General features: G+C 36.6%; 1 protein-coding gene across 6 annotated transcripts in view; it reads left to right on the plus strand.

Moving 5' to 3' along the window:
• Window positions 1–24,183, plus strand: part of SESTD1 (SEC14 and spectrin domain containing 1) — a 51,008-nt gene that overhangs the window by 4,515 nt on the left and 22,310 nt on the right. For all 6 annotated transcript variants that reach the window (XM_063400425.1, XM_063400423.1, XM_063400428.1 and 3 more), the window contains 5 exons: window positions 7,676–7,755; window positions 10,985–11,093; window positions 14,088–14,178; window positions 16,137–16,250; window positions 23,442–23,555. In XM_063400425.1, coding sequence (XP_063256495.1) covers window positions 7,701–7,755; window positions 10,985–11,093; window positions 14,088–14,178; window positions 16,137–16,250; window positions 23,442–23,555 — 483 coding nt within the window. In that variant the 5' untranslated portion in view covers window positions 7,676–7,700. The remainder of the gene's footprint in view (window positions 1–7,675; window positions 7,756–10,984; window positions 11,094–14,087; window positions 14,179–16,136; window positions 16,251–23,441; window positions 23,556–24,183) is intronic.

Genomic DNA, 24,183 nt, shown 5'->3' on the forward strand with positions numbered 1-24,183 from the left:
ATTTTATGTTCTCTGAAGCATGTGACCATTTATTTATTGATTTATATTTTGGTAGTGGAAGGCTACATGTTTTATTATGACGGGGTAAGAGAGAGGGAGAGGTGCTCTGATGACTGCAGGTGATTGCTGTGGCTGATTCAATTTGTGATTTGCAGTTGAAATGTTCAGAAATTTTAATCTGAGTACAAAGACTGAAGACATCTACGAAAGTTAAGATTTATTTCTCCTGCACCCACTAATTTAAGGACATCTTAGATAATTATTTTTGCTTTGTAGACCAGTGAATTTGTGGATTTCTGAAATATGTGAACAAGGTATTTATTTACCAGATCTAAAATATTTAATTCTCTTGTACTTTCATGTTTGGTTAACATTAGCAAAATTTTCAAGTTATTTCTGATTGAAGGGATTTTTATTATTACCCTTATCATGGATACTTTGTGTATTGTGCAGTGAGGATGGAGGAACACACAACAGTAATTTTTTAAGTCTTTTTTTATAGGCAGAGGAAATTGTTCAGGGTGTGTCAAGATCCACACAAAATCATACTCCTGAGCTGGTAACTTCTTGGCCAGGGAGCAAACCCAGAGTTTTAGGGATTTGCAAACAGACTTTTTGTTAGCCCCTTCTTCATTGTCATCTTGTTTTGGTCAGTTTTCTCCACTCCTAAAGGATGACTGCTTTTGTGTCTGCTGCACAAGATGCCTTTTGGTGTAGGGGAGTATTTCTTTTTGCTTCCACTCAGTCAAGTGTCACTGTACTGAGCTGGGAATTGAATCCTGCGGCCCCGAGCCACATGCACTTGTAACCAATGCCAAATATGTGTATTGTTATGAAGTGGTAGATTGTTTTCTTATATAAGTGTTGCAAAAAGAACAAGAAGTTCTAATCTTGCACCCCAGAGGAAAGTGTTTCTCATTTGTTCCAGACTGCCAGCAGTTGCACTCATCAGTACAGCTGTTTGTCCTTTGCCTTTGTCTTTTGGCTTGGCTGCTCATGGCCTGGGTTGTCCAATCAATCTCATTCTGCTCACTGTCCTCATTCATTTCATGAAGTACTGAATGTGTAGGAGCCTTCTGATCTTCTATCACAATCTGGTTTTGGAGAGTTCCTTAAAGAGCTGGTGATAAGGTATTTATTTTTCCAAACTCTTGTTATTTGTATGCTGGTTTTGTTTATTGGGGTTTTTTTGTGGTTTTTTTTTTTGAAGAAGAAGAAGGACCTAGGAGAGGACTATGTAATTTTATTTTACCATCTATAGGTTATTTTTCTTCCCCCTAACCTCACAAATTATTTCTGTGGTAGAATTTTCAGTCTATATGATTCTGTTCTATTTCCATGTGACTTCTGACAAAGGAAAATTTTAAGACCTGAAAACGAGCATTTTCTTTTAATGAGTTTTAGCACTGTGTCATGAGGAAGAGAAAATGTCTCAGCCATGCTTTGAACATAGCATTTCAATTGAGATATTGCTATGTAAAAAGTGGTGGAAGAGGCAGCCTCTCAACTTGCATCATTTTATGTTTTCTGTGGTCACTTGGTCGTGTTAAGTGACGTGGGATTGTTCCAGGTGACTGCAGCTTCTGCTGGTTTGGCTGCCTGTTGTAAGGGAAGGAGGGTATGAGGTGGATTGGTCTGCTGATGCTGGTGGACAAGCTGTGGGGTTCTGCAGGAAGGTAAATGGTCTCTCTCACTGTATGCGAGAGAATGGCAAAAAGTAACAGGAATATTGCACAAAAGGCAATATGGAGATGCATCCAAAACCTGTGACTTGTTTACTCTTCTAGATTAAAGAGGCCTCAAAACTGCTATAACTTAGCACAGATCGTGTGTTTGGCTTGGACTGAGGCTGGAAAGGGTAGAAAACTCTAGCAAAGCTAGACTCACCTTTGCTCACTCTAGCTAGCTAGCTCACCTTTGATGTCACATGCTGCAGCATGGTTAGGAATGTCTGCGTGTGTTCCTTTGGGTTGGAGTTTGCTCTCTGAGCATGGCCAGCGAGCCCAAGGAGTGCTGCTCTTTGAGGGCATTGCTGCACAGGATCCTGTGCACGGCCAGGATGTGTGCAGAGACTGAGGTGCTGCTATTGTCTGGCAGCTGTATGTGCAGGTGTTACTGTGCATCCTGCTTCCATTGTTTCTGTGCTGGGTCCTCTTCCTTTTTTCCCCTCTGGCACTTGCTGGAAGTGTGAGGAAAAGCTCTGCCTTTGTGTGAGATGAATAGTTGACTGTGATCAAAGGTAGCACTCAGACACACAATGTCTTTTTCTTCTCAGCTGCCATAACCTCTTACTCACCTGTTCTCCTGGTTTGCTGTTCATTATATTGCTCATCACTCGTTTTGTTGCTCGTCTTCTTATTTCACTTTTTTCACAGAATGTTAGGAGATGAAAAAAGTGGGAAATGAATATGGAAGATGGGTTAAATAGAGGAAGTAGTTAACAGACAGTTCTTCTAAATTCTATTATTAACTTTAGTTAGAAGTCAAGATTTGAACCTTCCAGTGAAAATGGAGTGGAATTGGAATTTTTCCAAGCTTAAATTTGTTGTGGCTGTGACAATGTGCTTTTGGATCATGGCCTAGCACGCTGTTAACCTCAGCTTTAACCCAAGTCAGAGCATGTTTTCAGTGTGTCCATTGAACTGTCACAGCAAGTTGCTGTGTTGAGGTCCTAACAGTGCATGTGTAATGGAAATGGCATTATATGGTTGCATCTTGCTTTAAAATTAAAGAAGCTTACATATGAAATTAGTCTGTGGTTTTTATTTTCTTACTTCTTTAGTGTGAATTAACAAGTTACAGACAACAGGAATATTTTTGTTGTGTACAACTTCAGACGTAGTATAAAATTTCTGTGGGCTTTTTCTGGATGGTAGTAAAAAAATTAAAAATACCAAAGTGGTTGAAAAAGCAAAAACTTTGATTTGATCTTCCTTAAATATCTGGAGTTACTTTTTCTCCTGAGAGCTCTAATGTTAAATATTTATTAGTGCTGCTCATAATATCTTAAAGAGTAAAATCAAACACTGCATTTGCATACATAAGCTGATGTTCATCTGTCAGGTTCTATTGTTATTTTGAAACTGTCCAGCTGAGTAGCCAATTTCCAGGTGCTTTTTAATTGAAGACAGCATTAACTAATAAATATTTACAGCCTTTTTCTATTTTTGGGGCAGGTTTGTGCTTCTCAAATTACCCTGGGGCATCAGCCCTGGAGACACCTCGTTTGTGTTCTCTCTTTGTACAGCTCTGCTGTGGGAGAGATGACATCCTTTAATGTAGCTTTAAAGGAAGGTGAAATGTTAATCTACATAGATAATTATGATATTCAGCTTTTTCCTTGTCTTTTACACACGGATTTTATTTGTGTGGAGCAGATGAACTTGTTTTAAGCTGATTCAGGGAAAAAGAGAGTAATGCTTTGTGGGTGGAAGTTAGCATCTGAAAAAGCCTGCATGCTGGCTTTAGAGAATGAAGATGTTAGTTTTGAAGGTCTGCAATTCAAAAGCTGATGTAAAAGAAAAAGTGTTTTCACTCTATATGATTCGAGGTTTTTTCCTTTGGTACTTCAGAATGTCTATTGTTATTTGTGCTATTGTTTCTGCTTGGACTTGCAAGCTGCTACAGTTTTGAATGTAGCTGCCCATCTGCTCCTTGGTTATTTATAGGCAGATTTGTGGAGCTCCTTCTAATCTCTCAAGTCTTCAAAAACATTAATGAATTAAACATCACAATACTCTTGTAAAAAGAGAATTAAATGGAGGAACTGAATGGAGACTAAAAAGGATAAATGACTTGCTGAAAGCCATATGTATATTTCATAGCAGAACAGGGAATAGAAACCAGATCCTTTTCTTCTTACTCGTAGTTCTGTGGTCCTTCCTTACTTGTGGTCCTTAATGGACCAGCTACATGCTCTTGTGAGACACATGCTAAAGGAATGAAGAAAGAACTCGTTCTTTGAATCTTTGAATCAACAGATGCTCATGTGCAGACTAACCCATTTCAAGACCTTGCACCATGTACTGAGAGCATTAAAGGTTTCAGGTCTAACAAATGTGAATAAACACATTAATATTAATTTGCATTAAGCCTGAGTTTGTTTTGGTTGTTAATATTTTGGAGCAGTGATTTCTGCTGGGTTGCTTAGAAAGAAAACACCTGTTACTAGCAGGAGAGCTGCTCTCTGACACCTTACTTCCAGTTGTGTAGTCAACCTGTCCCTCTTCTCCTGTCTTTAATAGACTTTTACAATGGCTTTAAACAGCGTCTGGACATCATTTTTAATTTAATTTTTTAATTCAGTGACAATGTGGGTAGCACAAAATGCAGGTGAAAATTTCCATTCATAAGAAATTTTGCACTTTGAGGAATTACACATAATATTTATTGTATGTGAGTTTGGGTTGTTTGGAGGTTTTTTGGTCTGGTTTCTTTTTCTTTGCTTTTTTGGTTTGGGTGTTGTTTTTTGTTTTGGTTTGGGGTTTTTTTTGTATGGTTTTGTTTGTTGGGGGGCATTGTTTTTTCTTGTTTTTTGTTTTTGGAAGAACTTGCAAAATTTTAGATTGGAGTAAAAGTCTGGAGTAAAACATGGTCATTTACAATCATTCCAGAGTCTAGAAATGATAGATGATGCAGCCTGCTACAATGTGATTTGATTTCACATTGGAGTGCAACTTGAAATATTGTTTGCATTTTTACCTGTTCTGCATTTTTTTGAACTATTTGTTTACTGTTTCCCATTCTTTCCTTAATATGTACATATTTCATGTTTGTATGTTAGAGAATTTTCTCCACAAATAGTATTAATTTCTGCTTGTCAAGGGGATTGGAAGAGTTTTCTTTTTCACTGGAATGCCTTGCAAGTATTTAGGTTTTAGATACAAGTATGAGATTTTAGTGTTGCCACCTTCTTGGGGAAATCTTCAAAAGAATGAATACATTGTTGGAGACTGACATTGCTGTATTGATTTAATAACCTGAAAGCCTATGTCATTCTACACAAGTTCAGTGAGGTTCTTCAAAGTGTATTGAATGTGTCCAGGAAACAAGTTAAATAAAAGAACTGCAAGTTCTACAGTTTGGTTTATGGTATTATGGCAAAGTAGATTCTAGGTGGGCACACAGCTCTCTAGGTTGTTTCTGAAATTCACCAAATAAATTTAGCCTTCTTTATTTTTTGCATATCTGTATCATTTCAGCATATAAAAGTTATGTCTTCTGATTTGGAAGTGATAAAATGCGGCTTCCTGAAGTATTTCACTTTCCTCACAGGAGATCTGTTCTCTTCAGTGCTTTTGTTTTTCTCCTGTAGCTTTTCCATGTTTAATGAAACCAAATTTGTCTTTTATTGGTGAATAGACACCAAATCTGTTTCCTTCAACTAAATAGTGGTAGAATATTGAGCAACAAATCATTCTTTCTTCATGATAAATTGGGAACTTGATGGAAAATTTTTAAGAACCTGTCATTTTGTCTTCGTCTAATAAACTGAAGACTTTACCTATTTTGTAGGTCTAAACACATTGCAAGGGTAGAAAGCAGTGTACCTTTCAAAACACCCTTAGTAGCTCCCATTGGAACGTAGATGCCAGCTTCCTTGAAATGATTTCACTTTCCAATATTAATAAAAGACTTTTCATTTAATTCATCCTGAGACTGTGTGTCAAAAATAGAGAAGGATGCTGAGCCTGTTTTTCAAACGTGAAGATTTTTTTTACTGGCATGTTCAGATTACCTGCTCTGGTGAGAGTTTTCTTCTAGATGAAACCTATCAAAGCTCTCACAGAAGAGAGGTGATTGTAAACTTGAGGAGTTTATGGAACAAAGGCTAGGTGTTTGGAATTATCAGCATTTGTTCTGACTGGTCTGACTCAGCTCCCTCCACTGAACAGAATGCTTCCTTTGGTTCCAGGAAATACTGAATAAAAGAACTGTTTTGATCCATGGACAGCGCCACTACTGTGGCAGAAAGCCAAGCGATGCTTTCATCTTAACTAAATAGGTCTTTTCAGAGCAGCAGAGAAACATGTTCCCTAGAGTCAGTAAGCTGATGCAGACTTTTGTTCCTGTGTGAAAGGACCAAGATAATGAAGTGTGTGTAGGTTTGAACTTCATTCATTGATTATAGTAAAGAGGTATTTGTAATAATTTGGAAATGTAACTTGGGGAGGAAGGGAAAAGGGAAAAATCATTCAGATATGTGTTCCACATCTCAAAAAAGGAAAAATAAACAGAACTGCCAAAGTTAAAAAGTTTGTTATACAGAGTGCTTCAAGAGACAAATGTGACTGCCTGAGTAATTCTTGGATTTTGTGTTTTATGCAACAAATAACTACAAATCTTTGTCTAAAGCATACAGGGAGCTTTAATAGGATGCTTTTTTGAGTAGCTGTTCAAAGTTGAGGCTGTTATGGGACTCAGTTTCCTGAGACAACTGGAAGTTGTTTGCTTCCTTCTGTAATATGTGAAGTGTGAATTTTATGTAATTGGCAAAAATTGCACTTCAGTATGGAGATTTTGGGATAAGAGATGGGAATAAACATTGTGACATGTTACACATTAGAACAGGAAGAGATGATAAAAAGCTGCTGAAGTGCTTTTTCTTTTTTATAATAATATGATAGTTTTAACATGAAAAGGAATAACTATTTTACCTCAGGCTATTTGGATTTCTCTGGATTTTTTTGGGTTTTCTTTTTTTTTTTTTTTTCTAAATCATTTTAGTTTTCATTCCGTTAACTTCCCCCGTGCCAGGAAAAAAGTTCTCTGTGTGTGCATTCTGAAGTATCCAGATGGAGAATTGCAGGTTGCAGTCCAAAGCCCTGGGCTTGGAATGAAAAACAAAAGAAAATCAGTCTTGGTCTGTTCTTATTTGGACTGGCTATTGGCACATCTCAAGTAGTGTATTTCTGAGCAGAGTTAGGTTTTTTAATTCTATGGATTGATCTGTGGAAATAGGATCTCAGAAAGTCACGAGCAGGTGCCAGTTCCACTTTGTGCAGGCTGGAAGGGAAGCTTGCAGTTCAGGCATCCTGTGCATTTGTCAGTGAAGCAAAAAGGTCTCAGCACGGTGAATTGCAGTTCACAGTGCAGTAAAAATTGCATGAGGGCAAGGAGGAGGCAAAAAAGCAGGAGCATTTCCAGGTGCAGATTATAGATAAGGCATAGTTATTCAGGCTGTTGGATGTTTTTCTTCAACTGGAGCTCTGCTAATGGCAGGGTAAAGGCAGTGTCCTGACAGAAATGTAGCATAACATTATTAGATAATTATTATATTCTTGGTGATACCAGACAGACTGTGCAAAAGCACAATCTTATTTGCACTTATTTTACATCTGAATGAGCAAACAGATAACCTACCTGTAAATTAATTGTAGTTTATTAGGGTTGGGAAATGGGATCTTATATAAATTATCTTGTTGTCCTTGGTTGAGATTCTGCTTTGGTTTTTGTGATTGGACTGTTTGTTCCCCTCCCAACGAGAGAAAAGAAATCTTTAATTAAATATTTGTATGGATAAGTGCCTACAATGATATTTTTCTTAAATTTTTACAGTATTTTAGATTTTGGTTACAGTGTTCTGTTCTTCCTTCAGGAGAATACAAAAGTGTAACACTGTGAAACACTGTACCCGATTTCCCATGCCTGACAACTTCAACTTCTTGTATTTCAGAGCTGCGAGAAGTATCCGAAGTAGAATGGAAGCGTCGGTAATATTACCCATTCTGAAGAAAAAATTGGCATTTCTTTCAGGTACAGTTTCATTTTTCCTCAACTGATTCCACCCTGCATAATTTGGATGAGATATTTAAGTTGGTTATTTGTATTTGCTACATGTATTTAACAAAAATATATTGTTGGTTAGTACTTTGTCATATTCCAGAAGAGTCTCTGGAACCCTTTATCTAGTAGCCAAGCTGTTGGTGTTGGTGTTTAGGACTTGGTTTTGCTGTAGCCTGTAGCTCAACCCACAAAGATTTTAAGAAGTTTCAGTCTATATGTAAGAGACCGATGATTTAATGGACATCCAAAAATAATCCTTGCTGGTTTGGCTTTCTAGTTTTTTTTTTGATTTCAGAAAAACAGAGTGAATATCTTCAGGATTTTCTGTAGAAGATTCTTCTTTCCTTTTCACCTGTCTTTTCTCCAATACAGAAACATGTGGAAGCAGAATTAACCATGCATTGTAACACTGTGATTATTCCAATTAGTTAATTCAGGGAAGACTGTAATTATCATTGTATTTAGTAAAACTTCCTGAATCTTATGTTGAAGGTTACTTTTTCTCTTCCCTCTGCCAAAAAGAAAAAAGAGGGGGGAAGGCTTCAAAGGGTGGATGGCATTCTCTTTCTGGTTTAACTGCTGTTGTAGATGGCTGTGTTAGTTCTTGGTGTTTGATTGTCTGATCCAGCCTAGGTAGGTAACTTACAGAACACTTGTCAACTTCAAAAATTGACAAACATTGAAATAAATATTCTTCTGGCTTAGTTTTAGTTTGTTTTTAACCAGTCTAGTTTAGCCTGCTCCAGTCACCTGAGAAGTGAAACTTGATCTTTTTGTTAATAGGATTTATTTTGCTTTGAATTTGCATACTGTCCCCAGCAATTGGAAGTATAACAATTCCTTTTTAAAAACAAACAATCAAACCCCTCAAACTCAACTCACATTAAAGCCTGGGACAGTTCTTCCACAGTAGCAGCAGATGTGTAGTGAGTTGGTTGTTCAGCATTATATTGCAAGGGGACGTTCTCATTAACTAGAGTGCATTTTCAAATTGCTATTAAAGCTGCCTGATCCATTTCAAAAACAGACAATCTTAGTGGAAAGTAATTTATTGAGTGGCATTTTAAATGCTAGGAACCATTTTGGGCCTATGTATTTCTAAGCAGGTTTGATTATTTTGGAACTGATTAGTATTAGTGGGTGCTTTAATTTAATGACTGGTAAAGCTTGATGCAGCAAGATTTTTTTAGTGTTTTTCAGTGTAAGTAAAGTAACTTGACAGGCACAAATCAGTTCATCACGTCTCTTTACATCAATTTTACTCCATATAGTTTCATTAATGATAAAAAACAAATACTCAGAAAAATAGTATTTTAGGGAAATGTCCTGCAGTGTTTATTTGTCTGTTGTTATTTTTGGGTTAAATTGGTACAGCTGATGTTGATGCTGCCTTTTTCTGGAAGCAAAATGGTGGTTTCTAATGGAAATCCATGGCTGGTGTAGCTTTAATGTTGCTAAGTCATTATGCATAGCAGAGAAGAAAAGGCAAGCTCCTAAGTCAATAAAAAGCCTTGGACAACCACTTTGGTGCAAAATGAAGTAAAATATTCTTTTTTTTTTTTTTTTTTTGTGATGCTCTCAGTTTCTTTCCTTAGCAATGTTTACAAGCAGGGGGAAAAACCTGTCAGTTGTTACACAAAGATGACTTGCCATGAAATAATAATTTAGATAATTAGTGTGGTCTTTTTTGAATTGTCAAGAGATTATATTTCTGGGATTTGGGTTGTGTTTTGTTTAGTCAGTTCAGCAAGTGCTGTTTAAATCCAGGCATTTTTCCTTTATCTCTGCTTCCTCGCTCCAGTTTCAGGCTTTCTGCCATTCAGAAACAGAAGGGTGGACGGTCTGTAAATTACTGTTGCTTTAGATTGTCCATTTTTCCTTTCTCATACAGCACCACTCTTCAGTTCTTCAGTTTAGAAATACAGTTATTTAAAAGGGTTGCTGTTTTCTTGATTCTCTCACAAAGGAGATGAAGGGAGGGGAACACAACTTCTGCAGCAGACCACTGAAAGCAGTAGGTCCTTCACAAAAACGTGGAAAATATCTGTGTATGGTTGGATCTTTACAACTCCAAATTTAGAGTTTGCAGAGCTTTGTAAACAAGGAAAAAAGGCCTGTTGCAATTAAGATTCTAACATATGTTGTGTAAACAGTGTTTGTTTGTTATCTTGCATGCGCCTCGTGGATGGGGGGAATTCTTACCAAATTATGTCAACATGTGTGTATGAGTCTGCAAGCATTACTGTGCTCGTGCCTTTTCTTATTTCTGCAGGCTGTTACTGTTCACTGATTAGATGGAGCTTCAGTTCTACTGAAGAACTTTATGAAGCAAAAGCATAATTTAATTGCTTTAGCCATGTGAATAACAGTTTGAGAATAAAGTTCTTTCTCAGGTTACAGAAATTTACTTTGCTTCATTTTCAACCAAATAAACCTGTGATTATAGATGTCTTTGTACAGTTTTTTTTTTAAATACAGGGAAGAGTCTTTAGTAATTGACTCCTACATGTGCTTAAGTGTGTTGTGGTTACGTTTTTTGCCTTAATGAAATAGATAATATATTAAAATTTACTGTTTCTAATATTGTTTGTATAAGTTTTGCCAGAAAAGTTTGAAAATGCAGATGAAGCTTAAGGCAAGCGGTTGGAAATATGTATCTCAATATATATTTGAGGTGCCTGTTAGCTGTTTGTAAGTGGGTCTAGAAATTATTCTGTGTTTGAAGGAGCTGCCAATTTAGAGTATGTGTCATGGGCAGCCTGTGTGGTACTAGAAAAGTCCTGCTTTTCTGGGAGCTCCAGCTGGATCTTCTGGGTACCTGCTCAGCTTGGGAGTGGACTAGGTTTCTGACAGGCTGGTAGTCTGGAAGGTCTAGGAGTTGCTTTTTAATAATGTAATCTAAAAATGCAAAGATAATGCCTCTGCTACACTTGAGTTGTGTTGTTTATATTAAAAGTATTAAATGAAAAATGGTGATAGCTGTGGATGTGGGCTATGTTCTGATGCCCTGGTGAGTGTGCTCTGATGTCCATGTGGTGAGTGAACCTTCACAACTGAGAGCTGAAATGTCATTTGAGTTTTCACAGCAACTTTAAAGACTGCTTTTATGATGAAGCTAAAGACCACTTAACTGCAAAGTATTTCTTCTACTTAAACCTCATCACATTAACTTTGTAATTACTTTTTCTTTCTGGAACAGGAGGGAAGGACAGAAGAAGTGGCCTCATTCTGACGATTCCATTATGCCTCGAACAGACGAGTATGGATGAGCTGAGTGTCACACTAGACTATCTTCTAAGTATACCAAGGTGATTTGGAAGGCAGTCTGTTCCGAGCTGTTTTGGTTTTTTCCCCAGTTGTAGAAGAGATCTTTCCACTGTTTTTAATTTTATTTGCTCTTCTTTACCAAATTAATTTTATATAAATGTTTGTTTAGTATTTGATACTGTCTGAATTAGAAACATGCATCCCAATAAACTAAGGGATGTGTACTAAGGCTTGTCTGTGTCCTTTTGCGTCCTTATGTTCTCCCTTCTTAGGATAGCTTTTTTCATAATTTCTTTTTAATGATAGTGCACTTAAATTGCTAAGTAAATTAATGAGCCCTTCCAATCAAGGCAGCATTGCCCTTCCTGTGCTATGTGCCTAAGCATTGTAGGGCTTCAGTCTAAAAGTGACTAAGTTTAAAAATATACAGTCTTACTGAAGTTAGTGAGCAGCTCGTGGTACTGCTTGAATGTGCTGCCTGACAGCTTGAGTATCCTGTCATCCATAGCTTGCTGTAAAGTCACTGTTGTTCAAGTTCTGTGCATGTACCACTGCCAGCTTATAGTGCCAGTTTTTGGTCCTGGCTTAGTTACTTGCATTTCTGTTTTCTTAAGATCCAGGGATTGATCTTTATCATATTTTTTTTTCTCTCATGTGCCACTGCTTTATAAAGAAAAGGAGCCTCTCAGATAAATGTTTGCTTTTGTATCTTTTCAAATTTCTCTTCTGGAAACAGAGCAACAATGGCATAATTAAAAATATCCAGTGTACTCTGCACGTTGTAATCTATAAATGTTTATGAAACACAGTTAAAGGATCTAATGCTGGGGGTTTTTTTGGTAGATAAGACTTCAAAAAAAAAATCCTGATTGTTGAGAGAGAAGCAAAGAATAAATTCAAATTATTTAAAAGTACAACATCAGTAGGTATATGAGTATACTGCACAACATTTTAGGTGTGTAAGTTTTAGGGTTTTTCAAACAGCTTGTTGTCTTTTGTGAAGTGATGAAACACCAAATGGTCAACCACACAAGTCATGTCATTGACTTAAGGACTTGGCTGTATTTATGGAACAGATGCAGGCATTCTTGTTCTAGTAAGCATTAATTATTCCACAGTCTCATCCTGATGTATGTCTTTACATATATTAGTGTAACAATAACTGTCTAAAAGCTGCACCAAAGTGCTCTTTGTACTCAGTAGAAACTGGGAAATCTGTTTGAAAGTGAAGTCAGTGTTCCCACATTTAATGCTCTGTGTCAGTTGTGGAAAAAATGACCTCTCTTCTCTGGTGGCAGTATGGAAAAATCATTGTCGTGTTGGTTCACATGTTGTTTTTCAGTGGGAAATGCAAACTTTGGCCTAAGCATTTCTCTTTTCAGTTCTGGAAAGACTTGCTGAACAGTGTTTGGGAAAAATAGGGCTGAGGGGAGGGATGTTGTTCCAAACCCACTAGCTGTCCAAGCACCATTAATACTGCTTTTTCCCCCAAGTTCTATGTGTAAGGTAACGTAATATGTTTGACTTTAAATTCAGTTGTGTGTGGCATATGATGTAACTACAACTGGTTTGAGATCTGCAGTCTAGTGTGGATTTGCTCAAATTTGTCCAAAATTTGAGAGGCATAACTGCTTAAAGTGCCTTGGCTAGAATTTCTTTGGAATATGTGTGTAAAGCTGTTCTAAAATTTCAGACAACCTACTCCTAGTGTTGAAGTCTGCTGTTATGCCTTTCTTTGATGGTATGTAGAATTCTCAGATTCTGAAGAGGTCTGTTCAGAACTGAAGAAGAATAAAAGTGGCAATGTTATGATGTTGTCTGTTTATATTGAAGTTTGCTTCCTTTGTTGTATTCTCCCTTTTGTGGCTGAAATCACTAAGCTTTTTGCTTTTTATTTGAACTTAAGTACAAACATTTGCATTGACAACTTTTTAGAAGTGGTAGATCACTTCTGAATTTGGTTGTGTATTTTGTTGTGTTTGGGAGGTTTTTATAGGGTTAGTAATAGAGGAGCAGATGCTGATGCTGCTTGATTCTCGTGAGCCTAAGGAACTCATGTCTCAAGATGCTGTAGTAAAACTCTTCACCTTATTCTTAAAAGCAATAATATTGTGCCTTTTGAGTTGCTTTTGATTGGAAATTGCACTCATGGAGCTTGAATGTTCAGGCTGCTTCCAGAAAAATCATGTGTGTGATCTTAGAGGTTCCTTAAAACCAAAAAAGCATTCATGAACTGTTTAAGATAGTTTAATTAATTTTTCCTAAATAGGCTAGCTAAGTGCCTTTTTTCCCCTCTTTTTTTTTCTTTTGAACTCCAAGATGAATTTGTCTTCCAGCCCTACCTGATGAAGCTCAGCTTAAACATGAAATAAATGACAGTTAATTTCTTGTTGTGAAACATAATGCTTATTGTTGCATGCTTTCTTTTTGGTAAGCTAAGGAGATCACAGAAGTAGCTTTGTTTTGTAATTGCAGATTTGGGGAAAATTACATAATGCTTTCCTACCTCACATAAATGTCATGGATTTTATTTGCTTATAACTTTGCCAACACAAGAATTTCAACCTGGAACATAATACCTAGTGTGGTAACTAATGTTAAACCATGGGCTTACTTGCAAGTCCTCTTCTGGATGCTCCTTGTAAAAACTGACATCCCTTTGTCTTCCATATGACACTGTAAATTGATCTCTTTTGTGGGAATTTGGTCAAGTTAATGGTTATGAGACCTTTTCAGAGTTGCTGCAGTGTAAAGAAATACTTGTATTATGAGATATTCCAGTGCTACTGAAAAAGATACTTCAGTGCTACTGAAAAATTGTAATTTGTAATATCTAATAATATGCTGGAGCATGAAAATTGGAAGTTATTTTATAAATGAGTAAACTTAAAAATCTATAAGACAGTGTTTCTATAAGGAAAAAAGCTGTGTAGCTGTATTTTACAGGAGGCTTGAAATCCAAAGTTGTCATGATCTGACACTTTTTAGATCGAATTTTATGTTTTTCTAAGTGTTTTTTTTTTTTTTTCTTTTAGTGAGAAGTGTAAAGCTCGAGGATTCACTGTGATAGTGGATGGCAGAAAATCTCAGTGGAACGTGGTAAAGACAGTTGTGTTAATGCTGCAGGTAAATAAATATTTATACATTCATAGTTGACTGATCAGTTTTATGGATATGAACACACTGGCTGTGTTATTGTAGAGACAGTAATTTCCCTGAAATGTGGTTCTGTGATGAGTTCTGTGCAGCAGGAAGAAATTCTGAAAAGCAGATGCTACAGCTCATTCAAGTGAGAGGCAAATTCTTTATATGCTGAGAACACTCAGCTGTAGACCTTTTTCTAAAATGGAGTTTTAGTTAAAAAAGTACAGAAATATGCTCCTGGCATCACCAACTATGAGCAGTAGGAATGTGTGCAGGCCTGCAGTTTACACAGATATTGCAGCTGAGCAGGTTTTGATGCAATATATGCTGTACTAGCTGGTTTCCTTTCAACAGGATATACTTGACTTAGTTGTGAATCGTAGTTCCAATCACAAATTACGTTCTATGTACTTCAAAAAGTAGGAGAAAAAGAAAAGTGACAATTTCCAATAAAAAAAATTCTAAAAAAAATTATATCATAACTCTTCAGAACTGTGAGCTTACAAATAGTCTTATTTCTGCTGAACAGTATAGATTATTTTCTGGTCTCAGTGGTCCAAGAAAATGCGAGATACAGCATTTCTAACACATTAGAACACTTGGACTGCTGCTGTTCTTACTGCACAGCTGGTTCCTCTTTATCAGAGCAGTTTTCCTCTCAGACTTAGGTGAGACCTCAGAAAGTGTGTCAAATAGGAATAATTTCTTCTTTTTTCACCTTGCTGGGTCATTTTTGCTTCTGGGTTTTGAAGTCTGGGTCAAGGTGTCTTTCACCTATTCTTGACTAAGAAACTATGGTTTTCCTATTAATAGGAAAATAGTTACAGTATTTGAATCCCTTGTGTTCAGATGATGATCTTGACTGGGTTTAGCTTCAGCCACTGTTGTGAGCTGGTGGGGAAGGTCAGCTCTTTGCCCACACCCTTACTTCCCTGGCTTCCTGGGCAGCCCTCATCCTGCCTCTGCCAAGCTTGCAGAAACGTGGGTTGCACATCGGTGTGTTGAGTTTGAGAAGGAAGCAATAAAGAAGATTTTCCTATGTGAATTGATCACTTGTATAGAGCACGTGAGATTTGTCTGCTTCATCATAGTTTCAAAAAAACTTCCGTATTCAAAATATTGTCTGCTTGTAAATAGTTGTTGCATATTCGTTAAAAAGGTGCAAGAATGAATTGGTGCTTTTGTTGATGGTTTCTTCAATTTTTTATGACTAAAATTAGGTATTTAAAGAGAAAACCCATGGGTTGTGTCATCGTTATATCACTACTCTGATTAACTTTTACTTATTGCTATATCTAATACGTTTAGAGTAACCAAGAGTCTTTGTTCCTTGATCTACATTCTGTTGTGACATCATAAAATCAACTTAGTAGATGAAATGACTGATTTAGTCTGAGAAATGGTAGTATTGTAATGAATTAATATGTTGAAATGTCAGTATTCAACCTTTTCATTTTAGTCCAAGTAATATGTACTAAAAAAGCGTAGGATATAATCTTGACATGTGATCGGATTGCAAATATACAATTTTTTCCTGACTTTATGATTACTGTTTCCTTTTACATAGCAGATAACATCGGTGGAAAGCTTTGTTTTTAACATTTCTTGTTCTTTTTAATAAAATACCATAAATTAAATTAAGTCTAGACAATAGTTCATTTTTCTGTACTAACACAGCATAGACTAATTGTTTGTCCTTAGGACTGGGAGGAAAGAAATTATATTTTCCTTTCAGTTTTGACACAGTTTGCTATGGAATCTTGTGCACTGTTACAAAGCAGGATGGGGCAAATATGTGATGTAGATGAAGTAGACTTCAATTTCTGACTGCAATTTTTACCTTCTTGTTTGGATGATGAAATCTAAGTGGAATTCAGTTCTGTGGTAAATGAAGGTTTAAACTTGAAGGTTCTACTTATTTTTCTTCATTTATTTTACAGAATGTTGTTCCAGCTGAGGTGTCACTTGTTTGTGTAGTAAAGCCAGATGAATTTTGGGATAAGAAGGTTACACATTTCTGCTTTTGGAAAGAGAAAGATAGACTTGGCTTTGAGGTATGTTGACCTTTTGTCTACTTTAGTCAAAAATACTGTTTCTGAAATACTGGTATAATTGGATGACAACTAAAGTGTCTTTAAAATAGCTATATTCCAGATGCTTTGTGGATAACCTTAAAAAACCACTGTAGCTTTTTAACTTTTTCCATTTTTAATGAGACTCTCTTCATTTAATATTGTTATACATAGAAATTTGTGGCATTTAATTCTTTGCTTAACAAGGAAATAAAGCTATTTGATGCATATACATGTGGGTTTTTTGGGTAAGAAACTGTTGTACTGGATTTAGTGTGAAATTTTTCATGACTTTTCTAATAGACTGTAGACGTACATGGTGTATGGTGTCACTCTATCAGCTGTAACCATCCTGACAAATACCTTATTGATATTGCATGTATTTTCTCTCATTTTGTGAATTCTTTGACATCAGGAACAGGTTATGGATCCCTTGCCAAACACAAGCTGACACTGTTCTGAGTTGTGAGGCAGAGTGTGTACAGGAGACTACACGTTCATGTTGGCAGTTCCCTTGTTATCTCTGTCTGGGAGGTTGATGGAAACCGCAATTTTCCCTGTTTTTTTAGAAAATATCTGTGTCATCAAACTTTCCACTCATTTTTTAAGTTAATCTTGTTTGAACTACAGCAGGCATGTAGCATGCAGCCCAGTCACGGTGTCTTTAATCAAAAACATGAGCGTGGTGATGCCTACGTTTATAAACTAGAATATCGTTTGGAGCCACATCCAAGAGGAGAATCTCAAAAGCCTCTGAACTAACCATCTATTCTCAAAAATATTATTTAAGAGCTAGAAAGTGACTTAAGTTTGCAATATTCAGTTCCACACAGGTCTTTCCCAACATAAGGTAAATGTCAGAGTCCAGACAGGAGCAGTAATAAAAGGCAGAGCCCCTTTTTAGAAGTCCCTACTGTGTGATTTAGGCTCTCTTTTCCCAGCTGCACTCCTGTAAATACAGTTCTTGGGTAAGTTCAAGAAGTCTTTGAAGTTGTGATATAAAAGTGCGTGGTAGAGTAGTTGTTAGTGTATATATGATGGAGTTGCTAGTTTGGAAGTTATTCCTTCTAGAAGATTCTTCCTGGGTTTTCCTGTAACACGACTCAGCTAAAATACATTTTTAGACAAATAGGCAGAAAACCTACAGAAAATGTATCAACAAAGCAGGGGTAATTTTAAATGACTGATAATAAAAGGATTTTTTGTTTCACTTTAAGGTTTGGCTAACTGTCATTAAATGATAATCCTTTAATTTAGTAATCTTAGTAATTTTATAAAGCGTGTTCTGTGTTAGTATCATGTTGGCATTGTTGGCATAGACTGCTGGAATGACGTAACCAAACCTTTTGGTTTCTGTTCAGTCAGGAAAACGGTTTCAGTAAAAATGACCCACCTTCTCTGGGTTCCAAATATTTGTGTCAGAGACAGGAATATGTCTTTCCTCTATTCCAGTATGAGTGCAGAGCACTGATAAGGCTATGGAAGGCTCCAACTCATGCACAAATCTACAGCTGCATAATTTTGCATTACTGGCAGTGAAAACAAACAACACCCAACTCATGTTTTGGATCATGGGTCAGATTTGTGTAACTACTAGGAAAATTCAGGATTGGTTTTGCACCAGTGAAATAATTATGAACTAAAAATTTTAATTAAAATACGAAACCTCTTTATTCTCTTGAGTATAATCTTGTTTTACTTGAAGTAAATGCTGTGTAACTGCGATTTCTAATGGGGCATCACATCTACCTCCTATTTCCTACTACCTGATCTGTTCTTAATACCTTGCTCAATATTACCATATGAAGCCATTAATCACAGTGTCTTCCTTTCTGTTCAAAGAGATCCTCTGCTTCAGAGTGAGATGTGGTTCTGATGAGTTGCAAAGCACTGAAAGTAAATGTGGGAACTGAGATCAAACAGTGCTGGGTGGATAAGTACAAAGAGGTGGGCTGATTCAGCTGAGTAAAGTTCATATCTTTATTTCTGGTTAGTATTAGTGTTGGTTTTGGACCTGCCTCAGGACAATTCCCATTTGTCCTCCAGCAGAACTTTCTTCTGTAACATCATTCCTCCCTTATTAGCAACCAGTTCATGTATTAATTGAAGCAGTTTTATCTGGTCCTGTGCCACGCTTCGTAAGATGAGACTTCTTTTAATTGTTATAAAAGCTGTCTTTCACCTGATATGTTGCATATATGACACTGTAATACTTAATGCTGTTAATGTTTTAAAAGATTGAAGAACAGGATTTGAGTATAAAAACTGCTGTGTTTTAGAGTTGGAGGGGGTGCTTTTTGCTTTTTTATTAATATACACAGTGAAGTGAAACAAATCACTCTTTTAGTAGAAGTAGTGTGTTGTATTTGAACATGAGCTTTTCTTATGAGAATGAGCATAACTGGAAGAAAAAACTTACCATAAAAATAGAAGAAATGTACAAATTTGTATACAATGTAAAATTGTCTATAGATTGGTGGGGTTATTTCACACATGCCGTTCTTTTAAGGTACTTGGAGGAAAAATAATCTCTGAGCCTGATTTAGATGTTAGATTAGTATTTTGAAAATGAGTTTGTCTGGAGCAGGAAAGAAGAGGATGTGCTTGCTGTTCTTATCCTTGTGGAAATCAGGGAGCAAAATTTTAAAAGTTCACTTAGGATTTGGAGAAAAGAAAGCAAGTGCATTAAAAAAAAACGAACAAGAGAAAGGAAAAATCGGGTGGTAAGCTACCATGAATTAGTTGAAAAAATTAGAGTATATCACATAAGGATCTTTATAATCCTGAAGTCCAAAGTCTGAGTAGTTCTAAATGCTTCACACTTCTACTGTAGCAGCTGACAGCTCTAGCTCTCTAGTAAAGAGTGTCAGAAATTTCTTACAATAATTTGTCTGCAGCATCTGCTCTGGAAAATCTCAATTCTCTAATGTACCTTTTAAGAATGATTCTAATGAGTACTGCTCCACAGAATAAAGAATGAATAACACTTTGTAGGAAGTACTTAATTCTGTCCATTTTCAGTTCAGTGTTTTAAGACTGAGGCACCAGAATATGTACCTTCCATGGACTTTCCTAAAAGGGCGGATAGGAGTTCCAGTCAAAATTGTTTCTTCAACTGCATCTCTTTTCATCTGTATGCATCTTTGTTGCTATTTTAATATGGGAGGCAATGGGTTCTTGGGCAAATCAGGGAATTGTCTATGTGGACCTGGGACATATAAGCCTACTATTTGTGTCATGTCCTGAATTTTGTCCAAAGAAAGTGTGTTGAAAAATATGAGAATCTTCACCTATTTTCTCTTCTCTGGGATGTAAAAATGAGAGTATGCTAATTATTGTGAGCCCTGGAGGGAAAGGTGAGTGAGTGGGTAAAACCACGGGTGAAGGAGGCAGTTCCTGGGAGTGGAGTTCATATCGAGGTTCTGCCAACTGCTCTTGGGTCTCTGATATGATGGATTTCTATGGCACTGGCCAGATAAATATTTTAACTTGTGTTTCTTGGTGTAATGTTAAAGAAAATTATCTTTGTTTAGATTAGTGTTCAATATTAAATAATATTGTTCAATATTAAATAATACTCTATGCTACTCAGTGTTTAATTAAATTGTATTTCAAAAAATTGATTGAAATTGTATTTAGCATCAAAAAAGAGGATTATTCTCCTCAGGAAGGGGTAATCTTCGCTTTATAGTTCTGTGGCAATGAAGAGCATATTTAGATTACACTTGTTTAAATTTTATATTCTCAAGGGACATGTGTATTGCACTCTGTTGAAAAGTAACTACTCCTTTTCAGATTTAGTATTGTGGCTGCTCTGATATTAAACACTTCAGAAAAAAGCTCCTTATCACTGAAATTTTACAGCATCCGGTTCTCAAGTAGCTTCTGGGTTTGACTCTGTGACATTTGTATTAGAGAGCTTTTTCATTTCTTCCCTTAAGAGAGGAAGTAAGTTCAGATGGATGTATTTAACATTTTGGGGGCACTTTTACAGTGAGAGACTTTTACAAATGAGAGAAGATGCATGCAAGGTATTTGTCCTCTTGAATATCTAGAATTCCTCTCTCATATTGACTTCTGCCTCTATCTCCTTGTAGATGATCAATGAAAATTGCAGAAAACAGCAAATGACATAGAGAGGTCAGCTTACTGCAAACAGTATTTAAAGCTTTTTTATTACAAACGATACATGTTGCATGGGTCAAAATCCTGTATTTTCACTCCTGAGAAACAGAATTTTGCACTTCAGGCACAAGACTTTGCAGCCCATGTTTTTAGCTTTGTCTTTCTTCTTTTGCTTGACAACTTTACAAGGGTTGTTTTGATTTCATTAAAAAATGCAGCACTTCTACTTTTCCCAAAGCACTGTTGTGAATTATTTCTTTAAAGGCTTTCACAAGGATTTAGCAGGCCAGTACTGTCCAGAGCAGTTTTACTGACTAGAGTAGAGCAAGGATGAGAGCTGCCACCACTCTTGCAGGTTTTGGAAAGAGCTGAGTGCAGGTGATGATTCCATGGCACTGGTCAGTAGCACACAGGACTCGTTTGAAACCTACTGCCACTGTCACCTTATTAGCTGTCCTTGTTGTCAGAAGTGGGTGGATCAAGTGGGAAGGGAAGCAAAGATTAAAGGATTCAGTAATTTATACTTTTTTTTTCCTGTTTTACCATCTGTCCAGATCTATTCATTTCTCCCTTGGGAAATTTAAGCTCTTCATTTTAACATCCAGCTATAATCTGCTGTCCAAAGGCTTTTACTTTGGATTATGAGAGCTGCTTTTTTTTCCCCCCTTTTCTGGAATCAACACAGTTTGGGTTGGGAAAAAAAAAAGGAAAACAAAAAATCATTTCAGTTGCAAGCAAACAGGGTTATTTCTGTTTTTACAGTTGTAAATTACCTTTTCTTTACCTGTGGTAATACATTGAAGGGTGAAACTCAAGGGCGAGGGTGAAACCTCCCTAATTCATAAGGGACAGCTTTTTCTACAGTGTGGTATTTTGACATCTATTTTCACAAAAGGTCAAAGATAATTACTTTGGATTTTGAAACATTTTGGGAACCTGACAGCAGAAGTTTGATGAGCTTGAAGCAGAATTCGTATTTGTAAAATGGAAATGTCTTCTCATTGTGCACATGGCATTTTTCAACATTTTTTTCTTCTTTGGCCCTTGATCTGTGTACTTATGGACTGTTAATCTGTAATAGCTGATTAAAACATTATTGCTGATGCTTCAGAAAAGGCAAATTTCACTTTTGACACCTAAAAAATATAAAAGTTAATGTACTAATTTAAAGCATGTAGAACATATTAGGTTAGCACTGCCACTAGTGTAGGTTTAGAGCAAGAGCTAAATTCTGTTCAGGAACCTTCATTTCTGCCACAACTTAGTCAAAAATTCATATGTTTGTTTATATTGTGAAAGGTTCAGACAGGATTTTAGCAGCTAGCCCAATGAACAGTCAATAAAGAGTTTAAGAAAGTGCTTTGTGTTTTGTAAATCAGAAACATAGAGAATTAATGGGTTTGGGAATAATGCTTTAAGTTACAACAAGGTTTATTAATGAGGTGGAAGCTTTAATTTTTCAAAGTTTTTCTGATGAAATGTAGACAATTCCTGTTTTGACCAAATCTTTTGTGGGTATGTCCATATTTTTTGTCAGAAGATTATTTTTTCATATGGCTAAAATATTTTTTGCACAGGCTTTACTCTTTCAGAATTTTTTTTATTAAAAAAAAATCTCCCTAGCAGAAGTTTGAGGGCCAACCCTTGCCCACTCTCCTTCCTGAAGGACCTCAGTTAAAAAAAATGGAAATAAGTGGTCTCAATGTAGTCCATCTATTTTGTCAGGCTATTTGGGTCTTTTCAGAACTTAAATATCTGAATGAGAACCAGCTGCCCTGTTTGCTTTAGTTTCCTTACCAAAATTAATTTTCTTTTTTTTTAATGAACTCATAGAGATGAATGTTAAAAATTACCTAAACCATAAAGTGGGCCAAAAGAAGGAAGAACAAAGGCTTTTTTTTTTTCCTTCTTTCTTGGACATAGAATCCTCTGGGGTTTGGGCTGGTTCCTGGCATGACTTAAAGAAACTGCTGGCCAATTCCATTTACAGCAGCCATGTACCATTAAGAGTGCAGGACAATAGTGTATATTTGGATGTTGCTGAAAGGTTTTCCTCTGCAATAATAGACGGTTTGTTTGGAGCTACTCTGAATCCTTTACTTTCAGTATCTGCAGGGAAAGGGAGCTGGAATAGAAGTCTCTCTGTAGTTAGCTCTTTCCACATATTATTGTGCCCTGCAAGAATATGTGAGTGATTTGATGGGTTATGGAAATTTTCTTTCCTTTTTTTCTTTTGTTTCTGGCTATATATTGCCAATATGCCTGCTTCCATAGAGAGGTTGTTCTTGGGGGTTTTTTTCCACAGGAGTTATTCCAGGCTTAGCATATCATTCATCAAAGCAAGCTGTGCTGCCAGCTTTTGGTTTAGGCTTATATGAATAAGGCTCATTCAGGAGCCTCTATAATGCAGAAATGAAAGCAAGAATTTAGTTCTCCACCTAGCACTGGACCTGTATTTTCCTGTATGCCCTGATGTAGCTGATGAACTGGATTTCTCTCCTGCATGAACGACCCGGGCTTTTAAGCACGCTAAGATTTGAATTTTTTGACTAGTCATGGAAAGAGTATGGTTGATCCACCTTTTGCTGAGCACATTTGCACAGTAAATGCAGACATTTAACTTTTATGGCACAAACTCACCTCTCAGAGTGAAGGTATTGCCAGAGCGTGGTAAAACTACTGAGTGCTTTGTAGTATGATAACCTGCTATTATATTCACTAGAAATACATCAGGTAATATATGACTTAATCACAAAGTACCAGTTCCCAGCAGGAAAATATCCAGGGAACGCTTTTGTTTTTCCCACTGTAAATAGACACGGTGGTAGAGGTGAAGCTCCTACAGGATTATGCATGAGGTATATACTGCATGTCAGAATTACCTGTCTGGTTAGGCCCACGTGAACTGCAAACAGCCAAATTTCATTTAAACATTTAGCAGTAAAAGCTGAATCACAGAAAGATCTGCTCAGTATCTCTAGGCACACTTCTCAGATACTTAAGGAAAATATGAGCATTACCTACAAGTGACCTATTTTATTGTTGCAGGTTATTTTAGTATCTGCTAACAAGCTGACACGATATATAGAACCATGCCAACTAACGGAAGATTTCGGAGGAACTCTCACCTATGATCACATGGATTGGTTGAATAAGAGGCTGGTTAGTTATCTGTGGTTTGGGGTTTTTTTAATGTCTCTTTCTTGAGCCTTGACATTTTCATGTGTGTAGGAAATGGTCATGTGTAGTCCTGCAGTTCATTTATGTGAATAGTCTTGTGATAAGTAACACTGCCTTTACTCAAGGGATGATAAAGCTAATGTCATCAATTTTTGAACAATCAGTTCCTTAATGAAGCTCTTTCAGTAACACTAACTCTAGAAGAGCCTGAGTCTATGGTGTAGTTTCTATAAAGAGAAATTGGCTGCTGTAGGAGAAAACCAAAACAAGGAGAAAATACTTGGACTCTGCAGATCCTCCTGGGTTTATCCCTTAGGTCTTGGTTCCTGTGGTTTTGAGCTGTCCTACACCAAAACCTCTGTCAGTGCTGCTTCCCCAGTAGACTGAAAACCAGCAAATGTCTAGGAGCAGCTACACCCTCTAATTATTAATCAGCACAAGTTGTTTAAGCAACTGTTGGTGTGCATAGCTCTCCAGAATGTTCTTAATCTATTCTTCATTGATACTTGCTTTTCAATTATTTAAATAGAATTTTCAAAGCAATATGTAATCTTCATTGACACAGCATGTTCCCTTCCTGTGTAACCTGTTCTTAAAATGTCTGTCTCCA

The sequence above is a fragment of the Prinia subflava genome, chromosome 6, assembly GCF_021018805.1.
Source record: "Prinia subflava isolate CZ2003 ecotype Zambia chromosome 6, Cam_Psub_1.2, whole genome shotgun sequence".
Taxonomy (NCBI): Eukaryota; Metazoa; Chordata; class Aves; order Passeriformes; family Cisticolidae; genus Prinia; species Prinia subflava.